The sequence below is a fragment of the Ochotona princeps genome, chromosome 21, assembly GCF_030435755.1.
Source record: "Ochotona princeps isolate mOchPri1 chromosome 21, mOchPri1.hap1, whole genome shotgun sequence".
Classification (NCBI taxonomy): domain Eukaryota; kingdom Metazoa; phylum Chordata; class Mammalia; order Lagomorpha; family Ochotonidae; genus Ochotona; species Ochotona princeps.
The window spans coordinates 11,392,005-11,412,392 of record NC_080852.1 but is presented as its reverse complement, the minus strand read 5'-3'; the positions used below and the strand labels follow the sequence as shown (position 1 = coordinate 11,412,392).

The window sequence follows — 20,388 nt, the reverse complement described above, 5'->3', positions numbered from 1 at the left end:
ATGACTCTGGTCATCATCTTCTGCCTCCCAAGAACATGCACAGGAAGATGGATCAGAAGCACATATCAGCCAGCACTCATATTAGACTCCAGTATGGGTTGCAGATATCCCAAGCAGTAGCCCAAGCCACTTTGCTACAACACCTGCCTCCATCTCCAAATTTTTAAAACTCACTCAAGACTTCACCTGAGTGAAGACACAGCCGTATTTTTACACTGATCCTAAAGCAGGTTATGCCAATTTTCTGCTGACAACAGGGAAATGAGTCTCTTCGTTATGTAAATTCTTCGAAGTAAAGGAATTTCTAAAAAATGACAGCCTGGTTTTAAATCAGGTGGACTTTTTGCTTGAATCATGGCCTAATACAGTTTTTTGCACCCTGGCACCTTGGTTATAAACCAAGAATCCCCAGTTTGTTTTGTGACAAGCCTGCATGCAGTCAAGTGGCTTATGATGAGACAAGCAAGACACGTGCTGAACCAGCAACCTCCAGGCAGCATCTGATGGAGATCCAAACTGAAGGAAATTTTCATTGAGGACCAACTGCCTACCCCTGTCAAGTGAATTAATCCATGCCCAATGCCATCCATTTGGTTGCAGTTTTAGATGCAGAACCATAGCCCAGGAGGGAAAATTCATCTGATGGAGAAACAATACCACATGTGATGATTTCCATTATGCTTGTGGCCTCTTTGATTTACCACAGCAATAGCTTTTGAGTAAAAGCCTAGTTAATTAGGAAAACTGTGATCAAACTGCATAATACCCAAAATATATGCAGCTTCACCTGCCCCCACTCACAATACATGCACATTTTTTTGCTCCAGAATTGCTGAACTGTGTATAGTTGCAAGAATCCTATCTGGGTTTTGCAGAAGTTTACTTCCACTGGGATTACCAATGCATAATTTGTTGACTTTGGAAATTTCTATTTTTCTCAGACATAACATTAAAACCTATAATCCTTGCAGTTTGCTCTGACTGATTCCCTATCCTGCACCTTAATATGTGTGAACACAGAAAAGTTATGAGCTATTCTTTGCTTGGGTTTTCTCCTCTAAAATGGGATCATAGTACTACCCTCATCCCAGGTCTATTCTGAGAACCTACTTACAAAATCGATTAGTGTAGTGCCTGCCCTAGAGTAAGGGCTCTGTAAATACTATGATTTTAAAGAATTTTTCTTTTTGTCATTGCTTTGGCCACATTGATTACAACCAAAGTGTATCTTCTGTTACACTGAGCATTTCTTAAGGGCATTATCTGAAATGTACACAGTTTATCCTCAGCCCCAACTTAATATCAGAAATACAGTGTGTTTGATTGAACTTTATTTCATTACATCTGGATGAAGCCAACTGGTGATTACTGATTACACATTACTGAAGATTATTTGTCCAATAATAATAACTGGGTTATTGAGCACTTTTATTTTGTACTTTTCAAGTGAGGTCTTTATCTCCAACTTATAAGAAAAGAGAGGCAAAAGAAATTATATGTTTTACCCAAGATCATAAATCAAAAAATGATTTGAAGCCAGGGTATGTGATTCTGAAGATTTCACTCTTAACCATTACACTTCAATGATTTGCCACTCAAGAAATTCATACAATAGGCATCAGTCTCTGTGGGTTTGTGTAATAGATTATTTCATTTTATTTCAAGTAAGAATCTTTTGACTAAAGCTCTCAATGGCATCACTCTTTGCAACAAAGCCATATAGCAATAGTATTGATCTGGATTCTTTGCACTGTTAGTTACAGAGGTACTCATGGACTAACCTACCAGAATAGAAAATTTAATAACTTCCTGTGAAAAACTCTAGCTTCAGGTCTGGAGACTTAGATCATCCAGCAGAGTTTGAGCCTTACTTTCCCAGTTACTGTCTCATGGCTGTGTTGTCCTGTGTATTTTCTTTATTCTCAAGCAAGACTACTTCTTTGGGGGCGGGGCGGGTCCTGAAAGCTAAGGTTTATGGTTTACTAGTTTTACACCTCACAGGAAAGAGAGCTGGTTTTCCTAAAAAGAGCCAATCAAAGCCTCAGAACTAACCCTTTGGATGGTTTCATTCACTGTAGGCCAACCACTGTGAAAAGCAGAAGACATATGCAAAGAGGTAACGCTAGATCACATTGCACATCAACTGAAGCAGCAGAAAGTTGTTTTCATTTGTAAACCCATCCAGTAGAGGGGAAAATAAGGTAGAAGTGTTACTAAAGAGCCCATACAACAAATGTGCACATCACAATTTTCACATTCGTTTTCATTTGTCCATAAAAACTGTGTCTAGCGTCTGTAGATGTAACAGATCTATCCATTAATACAGAGTTAAAAAGTTCACAAAAAATGTGTATTATAAAATACTGCATTAGTTTCAAAATTTTGCATGAAAATAGATTAACAGGAATTCACTAGGCTCTAGTTGATGCATTAGGAAGGATAAAATACAAATTTGAAAATAGCCCACATCAGAGCATCAGGAATTCAGCTAAAACTAGAGCAAGAACAAACAACAACTTTATAAGGAAGCTTAGGTGAAGACATGGTGAAATTGCTTCTGCTTTCTGAATATTTTATAGGGGTAATGACTTCCCCAAATTAGTAATTTACACATGGGTAGCCTTGTTTAAGAAGAGGTTACTTAAGTTCGAACTTTAAGCCAACAGAGACAGATCAATCTGGGAAGAAAAAAACCTCCAGTTTTGTTTATCCCATGGTGAAGGTACTCAGAGGATTAACAGCACAAACAGCAGATAACACCATAGTCATCTCATTTTGTTTAGTTTTCATAATTCTCATTGAAGAATTAAAGTTGAGCAAACTTTCTGCTCAATGGTTATCAACCCTGTTGCACCTACACCAACTGCAGACCAGAAGAGTTTTTGGTAGGAAATTGTTCAACTTTGCTCAAGATCCTGAAGTTTTTCTTTGGAGCAATGTAGGGGAAGGAGGCATGGTTTTACCTGTTGACCCAGAAGACAAAGCACACACTTAAAGCAGTGACTTCTTAGAATTAGTGGTGACCCCGGGAACGCCATTTTACACCGGTCAAGAGCAAAAGCTCTAGGGGAATATTGAGGGAAGATCAAGGTATTTTGATAAGTGACTTTCTGGAGTGTCAAACCACAATAATTTCTGTATTAGGAGAGTGTTTTAGAGGCCATTAAGGAAGGCTTTAGTAGAAAAATGCTTTGGAAAGCTTCACCAGAGGATCCTGCTCCACTGTGATTGTGTTCCTTCTCACTCCTCTCATTAAACAAGGGCAATTTGGGAAGAATTTTAGTGAGAAATAATTAGGAACCCAAAAATACAGTCTTGATTTAACCCTTCTCACTTCATTTAGTTTCCTAATCACAAGAAAATCATTTTCTTCAGTTAATAATACAAAAATAACTTCATGTAAAAGTGTCTTGAACTTGATGGAGCTTATATTGAAAAATAAGGGTTTTAATTTTGAATTCCATTTTAAAGATATATTTCTTTTTATTGGAAAGCCAGATTTATGGATAGAAGGATAAATCTTAAAAAAAAAAAAAAAGGCCTGGTACAGTAACAGGATGGCTGAAGTCCTCACCATTACATACACCTGGATCACATATGGGTGCCAGTTTGTGTTCCAGCTGCCCTACTTCCTATGCAGCTCCCTGTGTGTGGTCTGGGAATGTAGTGGATGATGGTCCGAAGCCTTGGAATCCTGCACCCATGTGGGAGAACTGGTAGAAGCTCCTGGCTCCTAGCTTCAGATCAGCTCAATTCCAGCCATTGTGGCCACTTGGGGAGTGAATCAGCGAATGGAAAATTTTCATCTCTGTCTCTTTTCTTCTCTGTATATCTGACTTTCCAATAAAAATAAATAAATCTAAGAGAGAGAGAGAGAAAGAGAAAGAAGGAGGGTCTGCATTAAGAAAATGGCATTAATGACCCTTACCAGACAAATATGCCTGCTGGTGCTATAAACTTGGACCTTCTAGGCTCCAAAACTGTTGGAAATCAATGGTTACTTTTCACAAGCTACCCATTGGATGGACATTTTTTGTAATACCCCAGATGTGCCAAAACAATTGTTAACAGTTGTCTCGTAGTTTTGTATTAAATGATTTGGCTAATGTGATTGATGCATTTCATGATGAATGAACTTGTATACATTATGTACTACGTTAATGGGGATACTTCCCAAAGTACCATAAACTGGGTATCTTATGAACTGTGGAGGTTTGTTTCTTACAGTCCTGGAGGCCTGGAAGTGTGAGACCAAATTGGCAGCACATTTGAATTCTCATGAGAATGCTCTCTGGGTTACATGCTGTCAGTCTGCTGGTTTGTTTTTGTTTTGTTTTTTTTTCTCACATGGTGGGAAGCAAAGTGAGATGTGTGAGGCCCCTATATGGGAACATTAGCCCCATTCTTGAAGGATTCCAGTAACATAGCCTAATAATCCACACAGAGTCCCACCTCATAATATATTGAAGGTTAAAATTGCAACATATTAATTTGGGGGGACAGAGGGAGAACATAAACATTCAGCCTGTAACTTGGACCCACATATGGTATGTGACTTGCCTTTCTGAATTAAAGAGAAGAAAACATTATGCATGACAAGTTATTTAATATTCATAATTGAAAGGAAATGATTGGATGTATTCCTTCTTGTCCAAAGAGGATATTATGACTTAATGGGAATCTTCTGATAGTAAAAAGCAGTTTGCCTTAACTCAAAATTTTACATTAAGCCACATCGCTCTGGTGATTGTTTTTTCTTTGGGAGAACTTGTCATCTCAGACAGTGAAATGAAAATGGTTTTTGAGCTTGGCTCTTGGGTTTGAGCCAGCTTGAAACTCAGAGAACTAGGGGAAAAAAGCTTCTCTCGGCCTGTCTTCTCCGAAAATCAAATCAATGCACAAGAAATTTCAGACTCTTTCCCTGTAGCTCAAACTCTGCTGAGGAGAGATTTCAGCCTTCCCCAAAAAGTCAGAAAATGGTTTTACACACAGACAGTAGGTATGAGTAGCCTTTTCTTTAGTTGCTAGTTCTCTTTTTTGTCATTGTTATTTTTGTTGTTGTTGATGGCAGTGGTGGCTGACTTTTAAGTCCTCTCTTGATTTCCTTCTCATGCTACAGCAAAGGCTCAGAAACACTTCTCCAAAGGACCAATTTTTCTATGCATGCTCTTCTGCTGAAATTGTGGCAAAGACATTGAGATGAATCTTAATTGTTTAGTAAAATTGAATTTAGCTTCTCTAGACCATAACAGTATCACTCCATTAAGAGCTGAGCTGGATTGTAATTAAGAAAGTCCAACATTACACTGCCACTGTCATGTGTCAGGAAAATGCCTAATTCACACACAGCTGTGTTGGTTCTGTAGTTTCTACATCTGGTGTGTTATGAAAGGCAATGTCAGTGTGCATGCTAAGTGGAGAGAGATATAAAAAGGAAAGAAATCCATTTCCAGTAATATCTAGTGGCCAATTAAACTTCTAAACAACTGAGAGGCAAAGAAATATAGAAAGGGAGATACACTGACAGAGAGAGAATTCCCCTCTAGGCTGGGTCAGCAGCCTAATGCTGCCGATAGCCATGATTAAGCTGAAGGCAGGAATTCAATCATGGTCTCTTCATGGGGGTGCCAGAACTCAGTTACATGAGCCATCAATGCTCCCAGGGTCCAAAGTAGTAGAAGATAGAATTAGGAATCAGAGTTGATTTCAGTCTCCAGGATGTGGGCATAGTAAATGTTGGGCAAAACACCTGTGCTAAATATCTGAACTATAACACACCAGAAAATTCCTTCTTCATGCATTGAGTATATTGAACACTGGGGGTGGGGAGCGGGGTTAGTGTAGTGATCTGTCTTTAATGCAATCCAACATTTTGGTTCATTCAACAGGAGGATCACGGTAGGCAGCAAGCAGCAAGATGCCTAAATGTAGCAGTTTGGACACTAGAAATTGGTGTGTGTGTGTGTGTGTGTGTGTGTGTGTGTGTGTGTGTGTAAGAAGTCCAAAGATACTGATTATGGACTGGGTTCTGTGATGTAAGTGCCAGCGTGGCAACAATTTTCCTGACATGACTTTTATGATGACTGTAATGGTTACAGCTGTCATATATGCAATCAGAGCTCGAAGGAGGAAGACTGAGCAGCAGGCCAGCATCGACTGTCTTTTTAGCAGGAAATCAAAGCCTTTTCCAGAACACCCTTCCCAACAGACTCTTGTTTATTTTCATAGCTCAGAACTGGATCATATGACCAACTCAGCTGCAAGGAAAGCTCGTAAGGCAATTATTTTTGTGTCTGGCTGCTGGAGTGAGAAGTATCAGGGGAAAGAGGGTTGGAGAAGGACTTTTCTGTAGCCAATTTACAATTGCTGTGTGTAGTCAGGTCCTTTGCTTGATGCTTTAACTACATAACTTGAAACATACATTCCCTGGCCTCAAGAAGTACACAGACTGGTGATATAATAGACAGATAATTAACATTTAATTCATAGAAAGAAACTGGATCATAATAGTACAGAAGCTTTTAAATTGGAAAACTTCAGTTTGGTCTAGTGTGGGAGTTTGTAGAAAAAAATAGGATCAAAATATAAGTTTATTTTGGTCTCAATAACTCAGAGACATTGGTTACTTGGCATGCTATTTAGCTATTTCTTGTACAAATTATTTTTATTTGTATGTGAGTCAGTATTAGACTGAGTCAAGGAACAAAGATACAAACAGGACTCAGAAAGACATAGAGGAAAAAACACAGACAGCTGAGGAGTATTTTTTGCTCATTTTGGTTGGCAGAGGAGTGAATCCAGGCTTTCTGTCCTTGAATAAGTAAAGTATAACTTCAAAAAAATGTTCCTGTTTTTCAAATATTTTTCTAGAGATCTTTTATCCCTGGCATGTACTCGATAGACTGATAGTGTTGTTGTCTGTCACTGCCTTTTCATTGAACCTTGCTAGATAAGGCATGCAACGTTGACCTCAAATCCTCAAGGCGAACAAGTATGTAAGTGATGATGGCAAGAAGTCAGGAATCTGTACTTGATGATCCAGTAAAAGGAAAGCAATCCAAGTAATGGGAGGAACATATAACAATAAAGAGGACGCAGAAAGGATCTAGCCATATTCTCCATTCAGATTCCATGGATCAGAAACAGGAAGGCTTTCTGGCCAATTGGAATATTTCAGAGACCACCCCAGTAGAGAATTTGGTTGTATCACATGCACTAGGATGAAGTGTATGTGTTTCCAAGAGAAGAAAGGATGGTGGAGGCTCTGGGCAGGAGCAAGGACCATGACAAGCCAGAGACCATGGTCCCATTCCAAAAAGAAATCGCTGTTCTGTCATTATAGACACGGAGCACCAACCTTGAGTTTTTCTGGTTTCTTTAGAAGAGTAAAATCTTAATTTTAATGTAATATCCCATGGTTTATAACTCTTGACATTTTAAATTATTAAAAAGCTTCTTTGTAGGGATAAACATTGAGGTACAGTAGATTAGGCTACCATTGGAACTGTATGTAGCCCATAGTAGAGTGCCTAGAACTGAGTCACACCCTTGCTTCTAAACCAGCTTCATGCTTCTCCTCCTGGGCCACAGCTGATGATCACTCAGGTGCTGAGTTGTATTAGAGACTTCAAGCTCCTACTCTAACTCTAGCTTTCAAATAAATAATCTCTAGCAAAAAGCATGTGGAAAAAAGTGGAACTAAAAGATAATTTTAATGAAAAAAATATGAAGCTTTTTCTTATAGTGCACATATTTCACAGTATCCATCAAATGAAATGTAGCCCCTTGTTGGATTCGGGTAAAGAATACATAGCATTCTGATGGACTTAATGACTGATTACAAGACTGTACTATTGAAATGACAAAGGTGAAATCACTGGTAGGGTGGAGACAGGATGGAGGTTTGATGAGGGAGGAAGGGAAATCCCAGAACCCATGGAACTGTATCATAAAATAATAAAACAAATAAATATATTTTTTAAAGAGTAGTTAGCTTTTTACACCGATTTTTCCAAGACTCTGTGACTTACATATTATCTTCACAAATTTTTGTTGCTCCAGAAAACTGTCTTTTTCATTGTTTGCTCGATACATTTTATTAAATTTACTTAGATGTATTCATTTTGAAGGGACATTTTCTCACTACTTATGATTTCCTTTACCTGTATAACAAATATCCTCATTCTGAATGCTTAAAGCAACAAACATGTAACACCATAATTTTGTGCCTGATTGGTGGTTTCTTCTGGTCTCAGCTGGCTTGTTTGTAGCTGAAGTCTAGAAGGACCCGAGTCACATGTCTGACAGTTCGTTGGCACCCTATGCTGCGCTCGCTTGTCTTTGCTCTGTTATACCTTTCATAATTGTCAGAACAGGGTTGCAAAAAGACTCCAGACACAGATCCTTTCAAAGCTCTTTTGTGTCATGTTTGCTAATATCCTGCTGATTAAGCAAATCACACGGGCAAATCCAACCAGAAAGGTTGGATGAATGATCTCTACTTTTTCAAGAGTTCAGAAGCAATCACTTTGCAAAGAAGTGGGTAGTCATAGAAGAAGAGAAAAAAATGTGGCCTTTTCTGTGGTCAAAAAATAGGAAAATATTATTTGACATAAATAGATGGTAAATGTTAGAAAATAGCTCATTTCTGCTAAGTCACTATTACTAGTGAAATAACCTTTCAAACCACCATTATGCGCCCCACCACCAATGACTCAGTCACAAAACTGTTTCAAGCTTCTAGGTTTTACTGTTGACTTTTGTAAAGCATCCCATTGGCTTCCAACTTACAGCCTTGAAATTCAGCCAAAAGTGGAGGAAATGTGTAGCTTGAAGCAGTAAATCTATGATTCCAACCTGTTTTGCAAAGAGATATCTGAAACATTGCTAAATTCATATTCCTGGCCTCGTTTGACATTTAGCTTTCTTGGTGCTGGTATTGACATGAACAGAATAAATTGCAAGGTGCTAAAATTGTAAAAAAATTTTCCTATGTTTGTAGGTTGTTTCTAGAGTCTGGTTCCAGTATTTTTTTTAACAGAGCACTTGCCATTATGGAAGTTAAATATTTAAAAATAAGAACATCAAGCCATCACTCATTTCTTTTTCTATTTTAAAACTCATAGGTGAAAGTTGTGGTATGCTTTTCTTGTAGCTCAGACTGCCTGTCATCAATAATTCCAAGCCTATAAATATTTTCTAATAAGGAAAGCTAGATTCTTCCTCATGGTCCGGGCAACTTCACAAAAATAACTGTACTAACCATAAGCATTTTGTCAGGAAAAAAAGAAAAGCAGTTAATTATTGTGTTCACCTCTCAGTGGAATGATGAACAAAAGGATATTCCATGGAGATATCCAGCAACTTATTGTGAAATTACAGAAATAACCAATTGCCAATTTCTTCCATTTCAAACACATACAAATAAAATTAGATTCATGAGTGCTTTGTGACTAAGATTTACACATTTCATCTTTATATGAGAGTTAAATCGTGTTTTCTGAAATTCAGTTAATTACAATAAACCTGAAGGCATCCATCTACCCCCAGAGACTGTATAAGCAGGTGTTATATCATGTTTTTCTCTTGTTCCGTCAAATATCTGTGTTAACACATTCGCCAAGGTCTGAGAAACAGGCACATAAAAGCCCTGAGAGCCAGGAGCTTTTATGCAGACCTCAGCCCTCCCAAGAGCTCTATGTCCTCAGCTGTAATTCACTCAGTCACCCATGACATCGTAATAACATAAGAGAAGTCGCATGTCTCATTCAATTCCCCAGGATTTGGCTTCAGAGGCAACAGGTGAGTACAGGGTTACAGACACTTCTCTCCTAGTTGGTATCAATTTTTATAGATTGTAAGTGGCCTAAGAGGTTTTATGTGCCCTGGTCTTTCTCCTTTATCTAGAGTCTCCATCAGTGCCAAGAGCATCTCAGCAGGAGTTTGAACTTTCCTTTAATCTAATCCATTTAGAAAATGACTCACAATTTATTGAATAAAGTAGAGAAAATTGATACCTTTTCATTAGGCTGACAAAGTCTTTTTCACTGCTGGCATCTGAAATGTGTTTTCTATTTAAATTTTATTTGTATCCATCTTCTCTAGTGGGAGTGAGATTAAAATGAAAGACCTTATAATCAGTGTACAACTAACCCATTACTGCCAAGATTGTGAGCACAAGTGTTGCAAATAAAGTTGATTTCAGGAATTTTCTGGGCATACTTTAATATGTAGGATCAGTTGCAAAGTAAAACCAAGCAAAGTCATATTTTAATATACTAATAACCATAAAAGCAATTGCTTTACATATGAAAAGAGGAAACAATACTTAACTGACATTACTTGGTTATTGTAAATCTGTTGTGAATCTAGTAAGAACTGTATAATACACTCTAAAAAACCCTCATAAAGCATTTTTTTTGAAATTGAGAAAATAGTTGTATACTAATATACTTCTCAATGAGCCATTTATAAATTTCTAAGAAAATATATCCAAATGTAATTGACTGTATCAAGTAGAAGCCTGGGTGATATTTATTTTCCTCTGGAAAATTATCTGTATTCTTGGAATATTAGAATTGAATATGCATTACTTCTGTGGCCGATAGTATAGACTGCATCAGAGGCATCCATGCCTCAACAAAATTATAAATTAATGTCTATTACCAACTTCAGAGTCACTCTAAATATTTTAAATGTAAAATATTGAATTCAAAAATACAAAGGATATAGAGTACCAAATGTATCTAATAAGCAGAATTCTTTCTCTTCTTCCGTAACTATTAAAGAAAGCAGGACTATAACCTACGGGCAGTTTGTAAGTTGATCTACGGCCAGTGTTACTACACTGAAAATGCCCATTAAGCCAGACACTGCAGTTCTGAGAACTAGGCTAAGAAAAAGGAGAATTGTTCTTGGCAGTAATTAGAAGAGCTTCTTTGAATTGGAAAAAATGTCTGATTTCAGAACAGACATGCGTTTTTTTTTAATTTTGGTGATAGTTACATTTATTACATCTGTCAGGACTCATGTCCAATGTAAATTATACCTCATTGAGACTCAAAAACTTTCAAAAATTAATTGATTCAGATGATAAGATCTAGCTTTTCATGTAACAGCTGAACCACTCTATTCTGGTAAGAGCTTGAAAAGGCCCAAAACAAATGGAAGGCTTTTTATTGTTTATTTCATCTTAAAATTCATATGAAGTTCATCTTTTACCTCCTAAATGTGGACATGATATAAACATTTATTATAATAGATGAATCATTTTGATTATTTAGCGGTTTGTGACTTCATCTACAGAAACTCCTCTTACTGCCACTACCTTGACTATATAAATTAGATTTATTTTGTTATTTTCTCTTTTGGTGTATGGTATTTTTTATAAGGCAATCTTCAAAAAAATGTGTGGAAAATGATATTATGAAAGTGTATAGTATGGAAAAGCTATGTGTGAATTTCAAAAAGATTTTCCAGCAAAATAAATAGTTTTAGGACCATTTGTAAATTTAGGCTAGGAACTGTGTCTATGTTAAGTCCGCTACAGAGATTACTGAACAACTTTTGAATGAATAAATGACAACTTTTGTCAATACCTTCAATTAAAAGGATTTTTCAAGAAAACTTCCTACCTGTGACTTTAAGGTTGCCCATTTCACAATCCACAGGCTCACCTATACCCTTATCAAAGTAAAATTGCCTCCATTTGCAAGGCACTAGACTAGAATTTGTAAAAGAAACGCACTACTAGTTAATTCTATCATCAGCAATTAAATCTATGTCTTTGAAATATACTGAAGCTCCTATGCAGAAATCCAACTCAATCTGTAAAATACACACACATATATATGTGTGTATATATATATGTATGTATATATATACATATCTACCCTCCATACTAAAATTACCTAAACTTGTATTAGATAAAGCATTGATTTTGTATGAAGGTAACTGGATGAATAGATGCATATATGGCCTCATATTGCACATGTGGATAAATTACTATGATACCTGTATGTGTTTAATATAAAGCTTATTAGGCATTATATGAAGTGTCTTATGTCAAACTTGCAAGAACTACCTGTAATTTTTAATAACTACATCTGTAAATAAGGAAGGTGAGTCTTTAGCTTCCTAAAACTATACTGCCAGTAGACGAATTTAAGATTTAAAGCATATCCCTCTATCAACATACCCAGGAGCTTGGAGGCTTAACCAATACATAATGATTCTAAATTGGATTGTGTCCTTAAACATGTGAGCCTAGAAGGAGAGTATTTGATGTGCGCCTAAAGGGAAGGGCATCCAATGTCTTTAATTTTCTGTTTGCTTTGACATAAACAATAACAGAGAGAGAGTCACTGCAGGTTTTTTGAAGAAAAATCTTGGCAACAGCTATTCCAACAACCTGTGTGAAAAGGGAGGCTGGAGAGAGTGCCCCTCCCACGAATGAAGTTCTTGCCAGTGCTTTAGATTGCACGACGGACTGCATCAAAATTAGACTGAAAATTTGTTTTGGTTGATGTACTTATAAACTGCTTCTGGGAACATGAATATAATCATATGTTCAACCATTTAATGTATGCTCAAACCCTTCTAAGTCATAAAAGCAAGCTGAGAGTCTGGCATAATATCGAACAACAATGGTTTGCTCTCTAACTTTGTGAAGAATTTCCTTTTCATTTTTGTAAAGATGTTATCCCTTAGAGGAATAAAAATGATGACACCAACAAAGATGATGATAGTGAATATTTATTGAATGTTGACAGTGCCACCTCGTCTAGACCTTTTAGTGCAGCTGCCTAGGTGATCCTCACAGAAGCGCTGCTAACATCCTCGCATAGCACTACTCAAATACAAACACTGCTTTTGTTCTCATTTTGGCTATTTTTAAAAATTCTTCATCTGCAAACTTCAAATCTGTCTTTGCCAATCGGAGATGACAGCAGTATGATCTCAAGGAGTCTGTTTTCCAGTGAAGACATGGATATATGTCCAGAACACCCAGGGTGACAGGTAAAGTGATTGAGTGCAACATTTCTTCAGTTGCTCCTGAATCACTTTCACCTCTCATGTTCTTCACAGTTTAGCAGAAGCATCCAAAATCACAGGCCTGGCCTTTCTCCTGTTGGATACAAAGGTGCTTAATTGTCTCTTTACTACTTGATTCTTCTCCTCCACACACACCACAAATTCATACCCACCAGCCAACTTTTAATCACATCTTCATTTTACTCATTGGCTCTGGATTCTAGACTATTCATTAAGTCAGGAAGACATGTTTACAAAGCTCACCTCGCTGATCTTTAAGAACTTCCACAGTCTTCTAAACGTATTCCAGCATGAGACTCACATCTACTTTTCAACACAATCGTGCATGTGCTGGTCTGAGAGCACTTGTGCCTCTATGTGTAATCCATGCCAGAATGACAGCACAGCTCCTACCAGGAATCCCAGAGCCAAACTAAGATTTCAGGTCACGACCCCTGTCTTGCTCTTTATATAATCACACATTAGGTGAGATACTGTTTTGATGAACATTTGCTAAATTGAAAATCAAATATTATCTGGTGAAATGATTTTTTAAAAGGCTTGCAGATCTTAGTCAATAACATGCTTACTTTCTGTACTTAAGACTATCATTTATTAGTATGTCACTATCTTTTCATGAAAAATGCCTTATAAGTGAGCAATAGTAATAAATAATAGTAACAACAAAAAAGTATTTCTGCTGCATTTAGGAATTGTGATGAAAAGTGGGTTGATTCTCTTTTACAGTCTCTTGTTCTGTAAAAATGATCCAGTAGAAGGAAGAAATCAAGACCTGTGATTAAAGTGGTTTTAGTGATTTTAAGAGTCACTTCAGGAAATATGAACATTCTTGAAAGAGATGAATATCAGATATTTTGCTGAACATGGCCCATTTCATATCCCAGAACAAATCCCAGAACAGCAGGATTTTAAAAAGGACCTTAAACTTCTTTTTTAAAATAATCATTAAAGATAAGAGAGCATTGGTTTTTATAGCTGACACTTAATTAACACAGTTCTAGGAAATAAAAAGTCCTTACAGCAGTTACTCATCCACCTCACAAGTTTCTATTGATTTCCAAAATGTTCACTTGTAGGGAGGATGTAAGAATACTGTAATGAAATCAAGCAATGTAGAGCTCAGACCAAGTAAAAACAAATATGAAACTTGTTCCTACCCAAATTATTATCTTGATGTAATTTAAAAAATTATCTTTGGTTTTTATTGTATTTGAAAATCAGAAAGTGAGCCACCTTTTACCTGCTGTTTCCTTCCCCAAATGCTTACAACACCCAAGGATACAAGGACTCCATGTAGGTCTCCCACATGGGTGCCAGGGACCCAGGTACTTCAGGCATCCTCTGCTAACTTCCATTATACCCATTGCCATGAGGCTGGATCAGAAGTACAAGTGGAGATTCATCAACGGCTTGCGTCAAAGGCCTGCCCCAAGCTAATTTAATTTTACAACAAACTAAATATTTTTATATTCCTCAAGTGTTTGTTTCCATATGAAATTTATTGTCAATAGTAATACAGCAGAGTTTTATTTTACTCAGCAGCAGCCTCTCTATATATATGTAATATATATATTATACATATATATATATATAAATTATAGTCTGTGAATACTGAATATGAAACCAGAGTTAGCCCTGTAATGATGAAAACGTGGATTTTGTGATTAAACAGGACTGGGTTCTAGTGTTAAATTCTACACATCCTACCTATCTAGCCAGCGAAAGTTACTTAACCTCACAGGATTTCTGTTTACTCATCTACTTTATAGGGTTGCTGTGAAGATTGAGATAATTTGTTTCAAGTCCCTAACAGAGAATACATAATGTGATATTCAATCATGATTAGCTTTAATTTTCATTATTGTATTGACACATGTTTCTATTATGCATTTCCGTGATGGAAAAATCACAAAACCTAACTGGCACTGATGTTCACTCATGTTATTACATTTCCTGAGTCATGCCTCTTGCAGCAAGCAGAAGGTTTTATGTACCTTCTTGTTGGGGAAAAGAAAGAGCAGTTTTGAAATTCTTTTCCTGTGAGTATTTTTATAATATTATTAGACAATAGAAGTTTGTGAGAAAATTAGGGTTAGAGACCCTACATTGACCTACCTCATGAAGAGGTATTTCTAAATAATCGTAGTAACACTTAAATCATCAACACGATTGGTTCAGTAGCATTTTTACAAAAGCACCTGTGAGAGAATGAAATGGATTCTAATAAGGCAGAAGATAGCACCAAATCAAACTCCATTTAGCAACTGTCATATGAATTTTTAGATATTATAAGCAAACTTGAGGACATTTTTATTTGGAAAGACCTTTTCCCCCATGAGCCAGTGGATCTTCACAACTTGGAATTAAAGTTGATATATGGTTCTGCAGAGTTGTTTTTTTTCCCAATAGTCTACATTTTCATTTAGGAGATATTCACACTGGAAAAAGAAAGAAAGAAAGAAAGAAATTGCTTTGTTAGCGTGCAACGAAGTAGGTCAGCTCCAAGAGGGCAGAGAGCAAGTTAAAGGAAGAGGACATGGACTCTTTAGAAGGAGGCAGAAAATACTAACAGCTGACCCCACTGGCAGGTGTTCATTATTGGCGTGCTTCCGTGAAAAAGAATGGAGCATGCTAAATTGAAGGAGTGTTGGGAACAGCTCTTTCCTCCCAGGGCCAAGATCAGAGGGTTTGTAATGCCTCATATTTAGGGCAAGGATATTGAAATACGAGGTAGGCTATCAAGGAATGCACATCATAAATGGTAATGAAAGTGTCTGGACTGTTTCTAATGAAGTGCTAGCCAAAAGGCAGCTTCAGATAATAGCTCTTAAAAAAAAAAAACACTGCCAAACACTGATTTTAATCTAACATTATCAGAAGTTTTACAGTTGTTTTTATCCCTTTCAAAAGAAAAACAAGAACTATTAGAATCATTCTGTACTCTGAATTTACACCCCATAGCAGATTTTCATCTTCAATTTTCACTCTGTTTTGCCAAAATATCTTGTTATTGCACATGTGAATTGAACAATTAACAAGATTTTACCTCCTACATGATTAATTGCTTGCCAAATCCAATGAAGTTCCAATTGATGTACACTGATGTCTACCTGTAAAGCACAGAAATAAAATGTGATGAAATTACCCTTGAAATTTTTCTTACATTGACAGCATAGCAGAGTGCAAATGACTTAACATATATACAATCCCTCTTGTACTTTTATTCAAAGTAAAAATTAAGGAACACTGGATTAGAAAGGTTGGAAAGGCCAAAATAAGTAAAGCACAGAAATAAAGCCTAAATGCAGGTAATTGTCTTTCAGTTTAAACCAGTCTGCTTTGAAGGAGGCAATGTATTGCCTGGTGAATGCTGAGACACTAGACAGTTCTCATGTGCACCTGTTTATTGTACAATTTACTCAAGGCCATTTGAATATAAACTTTCAGTGACATTACCAGTTGTCTTTTGATTTCTTTGTCAGTGTGAGGTTTAAACATCGTGGTACCAACTTGTCTTTGGCATGTGGTGAGAATCTGAAGCAGAGTCTTGACCCATGTGGAAACAACCCAGTGGACAGTCGCACAAATCAAACAGGGCTGACATTTCAAAGATTTATAAGAGGGACATCCTTGTGGATTTGTGAAACACAAAGACCTTGAAGTTCTGATGGCTGATGTTTCCTTCAGTCAGAAATGATTTTTCTCTGAGGGTATTAAGGGGGATGAGGAGCTTCTTAATTTGCATTGCATGATTCTGGTAGTCAGCCCTAACATCTTGTGATCAAGGCAAAAATATGTGAAACTCTCTTAGCTTCTTACCCTGTTCACCCTTGATGGTAGCCTGAAAAGTGGAGCTGATTATATCAGATGCTCGTTGAGTACTGTTGCATTCGAAGGAAGCTACAACCTATCAACTATACTTTTGACTGTTAAAAAAAAATCATCATGTATCATTATGATTGTTTTTTGTGTTGCAACTCTTTTTGGCCTATTAGTCCACTGTTTTGTTTTGTTTTGTTTTCTGAACCTTAGAAATTCTCCATGACCCTGGAGGCACAGTGAACCCTAATGTTGGATGGCTCAACCAGCCTGTCTGAAAAGAAAGCTGTAGACATTCTAAAGATTACCTAGCTCTTTTGTTGGTATTGCAAAAAAAAAAAAAAAAAATCCAAAGTTACAAAGTTCATGACATACAAAATCTAATAGAAATTCCTAAAGACAGGACAAGTAAGTCTCCCCATTCCATGTTTTTATCTTATAAATAGGTTTTGGATAAGGCCCTGTTTGATGAAACCACACAACATAATTATATATGTATTATGATATCTATAAGCTGAAATCCTATTTCTTATAATAGAATTCTCTTAGCCAGGAATGGGAGATGAAAGTGGACTTAGTATGTTCCAAAAACATTAAAACCTAAAGAAGGACACATGCGCTCACGGGTCGTTTGGCTGAATTACAAACACAATTGTGCCCTGTTTTTCCACACAGCCTCCATAGTGATTGGGAAATGGTGGTGTGAGATGGAGCCTTGTCTAGAGGGAGAGGAATGTAAGACACTCCCTGACAATTCCGGATGGATGTGCGCTACAGGCAACAAAATTAAGACCACACGAGTAAGTTTCCTGATTTCAAATGTCTCATGTGTGTTGCCAGCTGAAGTTTTTCCTTGGTATTGTGAAAACAGCATCTAAAGAAACTCTGAAAACATGAAAAACTTTTCTGACTGAACATGTTCTTAAAGGTGTAGATTAGTTTCTATTCGTGAGTGAGTCAGATGTTGTACTTGAATTTAGTGTTTCCTTTGCAGATCGATAAATAAAGCTGGGTTGTTATAGCCTGAGGAAAAGGGAGCAGTGAGATAATTATTCAAATAATTCATACAACAGTGGGACTCAGAATGACAAGTAAGGGCCTCATCTAATTCATTCAGATGATTTCAGTTCTTGAAAGGAATTGTTTAGAGAAGTGAGAAGTTTTTGTGAAGTGTCATCATCTTTTCACTTGTTTTGTGGAGTGATTTTCAAAACATACAATGACAGCATATAGGGTAAGTCTGTCCAACCTAAAAGAGTTGGTGTAGCGATCTGGGAACATGGTAGAGAGACTTAGCTAGGACAGCCACATGCAGCTAGGAATGAATAATCTGGAAATTACAAAAGGGATGGGATGAGAATTGTAAATTGTTACGGAAACCAAACAGTGACAGTTTGACTATAATTGTAAAAGTATGTCAATCTTTTGACAGTCAGCATAATCATACAGGTATGCCAACTGAGGGTAAGCCCTGGTGTGTGTGTGTGTACATTTGTGTATTGATCTATTTGGTTATTTTCTTAGAAATCCACTAGTTGTATATCCCAGTATATTACACCTTGAGTCTATTACATGATTCCCCAATTTGAAAGGACATCTCTGATTCCATTCCCATTATGAAACTTAATGTGATCCTTCTCAGCGTCATTTCGTCATAAGTATACTTGACTCTTCCATTTTTATAGCTTTATGATGAGAAATCTAAAAGTAATGTTGTAAATACTCTACTAAGCTCATATTTTCAAATGTAGAGTGAGTGTAGTGCACTGAATGTCAAACTCAGTGACCTCTATGCACCGTGGTAATCCTGACCATACCCCTCTAGCCTGTGACCAGGAAGAACAGCTGAACCACCTGCATTGCTGCCACACAACCGCATGGACCCAGGTAGTTCATCAGAGACTGTTGTGTTCTTGAAAGGAATTTCAAGACAGACAAGAAGAGTCAAAAAGGATCCTGACACTTGCCATATTTCTACAGAAATGGTTTTACTTAGCCAGGGGAAGGGGAGTGTCAGGCTTCATTTTGGTTGTTTCTGCCCGAAAATGATTTGCCAAAAAATTTGAAGATGCCCTTAAAATTGGTTTTATTTAAATAACTCTTAAATCTGTCTAGTATAGATGAATACCAATCATCTATTTTAAACATGACACTGCTACATTATTTTTTTCCCAAAACTTTATTCCAAAAATCCAAATGATAGCCTATCACTCATTGTAAAGTTAAGGCCTAATCTCATGGTATTGCAGACCCAAAACTCAAGCATAGCCAAATAAAGTTAATCAAATGTTTTTGAGATTCAGATATATAAAAACCCAGAAGAAATGAGATTCTTTTAAATATAAAGTTGAAATTATTACTAACACCTTATTGCAATATATTACTTCTGTTGATTTGGTCTCTGTGGAGTATAATATAAAATGATCACAGATATTATAAACACACCCCCAGGCATTATCTGGTATCACAGGAGTTGTGTGTAGAATTTGACTAGGGTTATAGAAGCTAGGGCACAAAATTTTACCACTCTAGGCGGACTAAACACAGCACAGACAGCTGAATGCCTAATGGAAACAAATCGCCCTTGTAGTGGTTTAAAAGCAGAGCTGTACCTATCCTGACATACTTATCTATTTCAAGCAAGGGAATGAGAGACTGTCACAGCCATGTAAGCTATGTAATAGTCAACTGAGAATTCTAAAGAGTGTACTTAAAGAAGGAAAAAAGAGGACTCTGAAAAACATACGCTTTCAAACTTTCAAAGAACTCCAACACTACTACTGACATACATAGTCTTCCCTACCTGCCCAGGAAGTTTACAGTTTCACAGTTTTACTCACAAAAGTCACCAGTAATTCCGGAAGATGCATGTAGGAGCCATCTGTTCTAGAAAACAAGGCTTGACAGCCCCACCCTCACATCACATACTCTGGAGAATTGGTTTTATTAGTTGTCTGTACTCCTGAGCTCCAGTGCACCTACACAATCCAAATATCGATGCCAGCAATTTTGCTTTTAATAATTTCATTTACAAATCTATTTTATCATTCCAAGTTGTATTATACAAATCTGTTGTATCATTCCTATTCATATCAAAGAGGGAAAGAAGAAATTAAAAAAGCACATCTTTTGTTCTTGTATGTAATTATAACACAGAAAAAAACTCTCAGAAAGCATTAGAGGGAATAGCGTTGTGGTGCTTTGGGATAAGTTGCCACATGCAATAGTTGGTTCTGGTTCCTGCTGCTCTTCCTCCATTCTGACTCCCTCCTAGTGCACCTGGAAAAAGCAGCAAAAGTTTGCTGAGGTACTTGGGCCCCTGCCACCTACACAGGAGACTCTTACGCACTTCCAGACTACTGTGTTGGCCTAGCCCAGACCTAGCTGTTGGAGCCATTTGAGGATTGACCCAGTAAATGGAAGCTCTCTTTCTCTGTCTCTCCCCTTCTCTCTCTTCGCCACTCTGTGTTTCAAATAAATAAATAAATATTTTTAAAAAGCTGAAGAAACAATCAA

General features: G+C 37.0%; 1 protein-coding gene across 2 annotated transcripts in view; it reads left to right on the top strand.

The window, feature by feature from the left end:
• Positions 1–20,388, top strand: part of TAFA1 (TAFA chemokine like family member 1) — a 717,432-nt gene that overhangs the window by 693,422 nt on the left and 3,622 nt on the right. For both annotated transcript variants that reach the window (XM_058678569.1, XM_004581601.3), the window contains exon 4: positions 17,548–17,672. In XM_058678569.1, the coding sequence (XP_058534552.1) occupies positions 17,548–17,672 (125 nt within the window). The remainder of the gene's footprint in view (positions 1–17,547; positions 17,673–20,388) is intronic.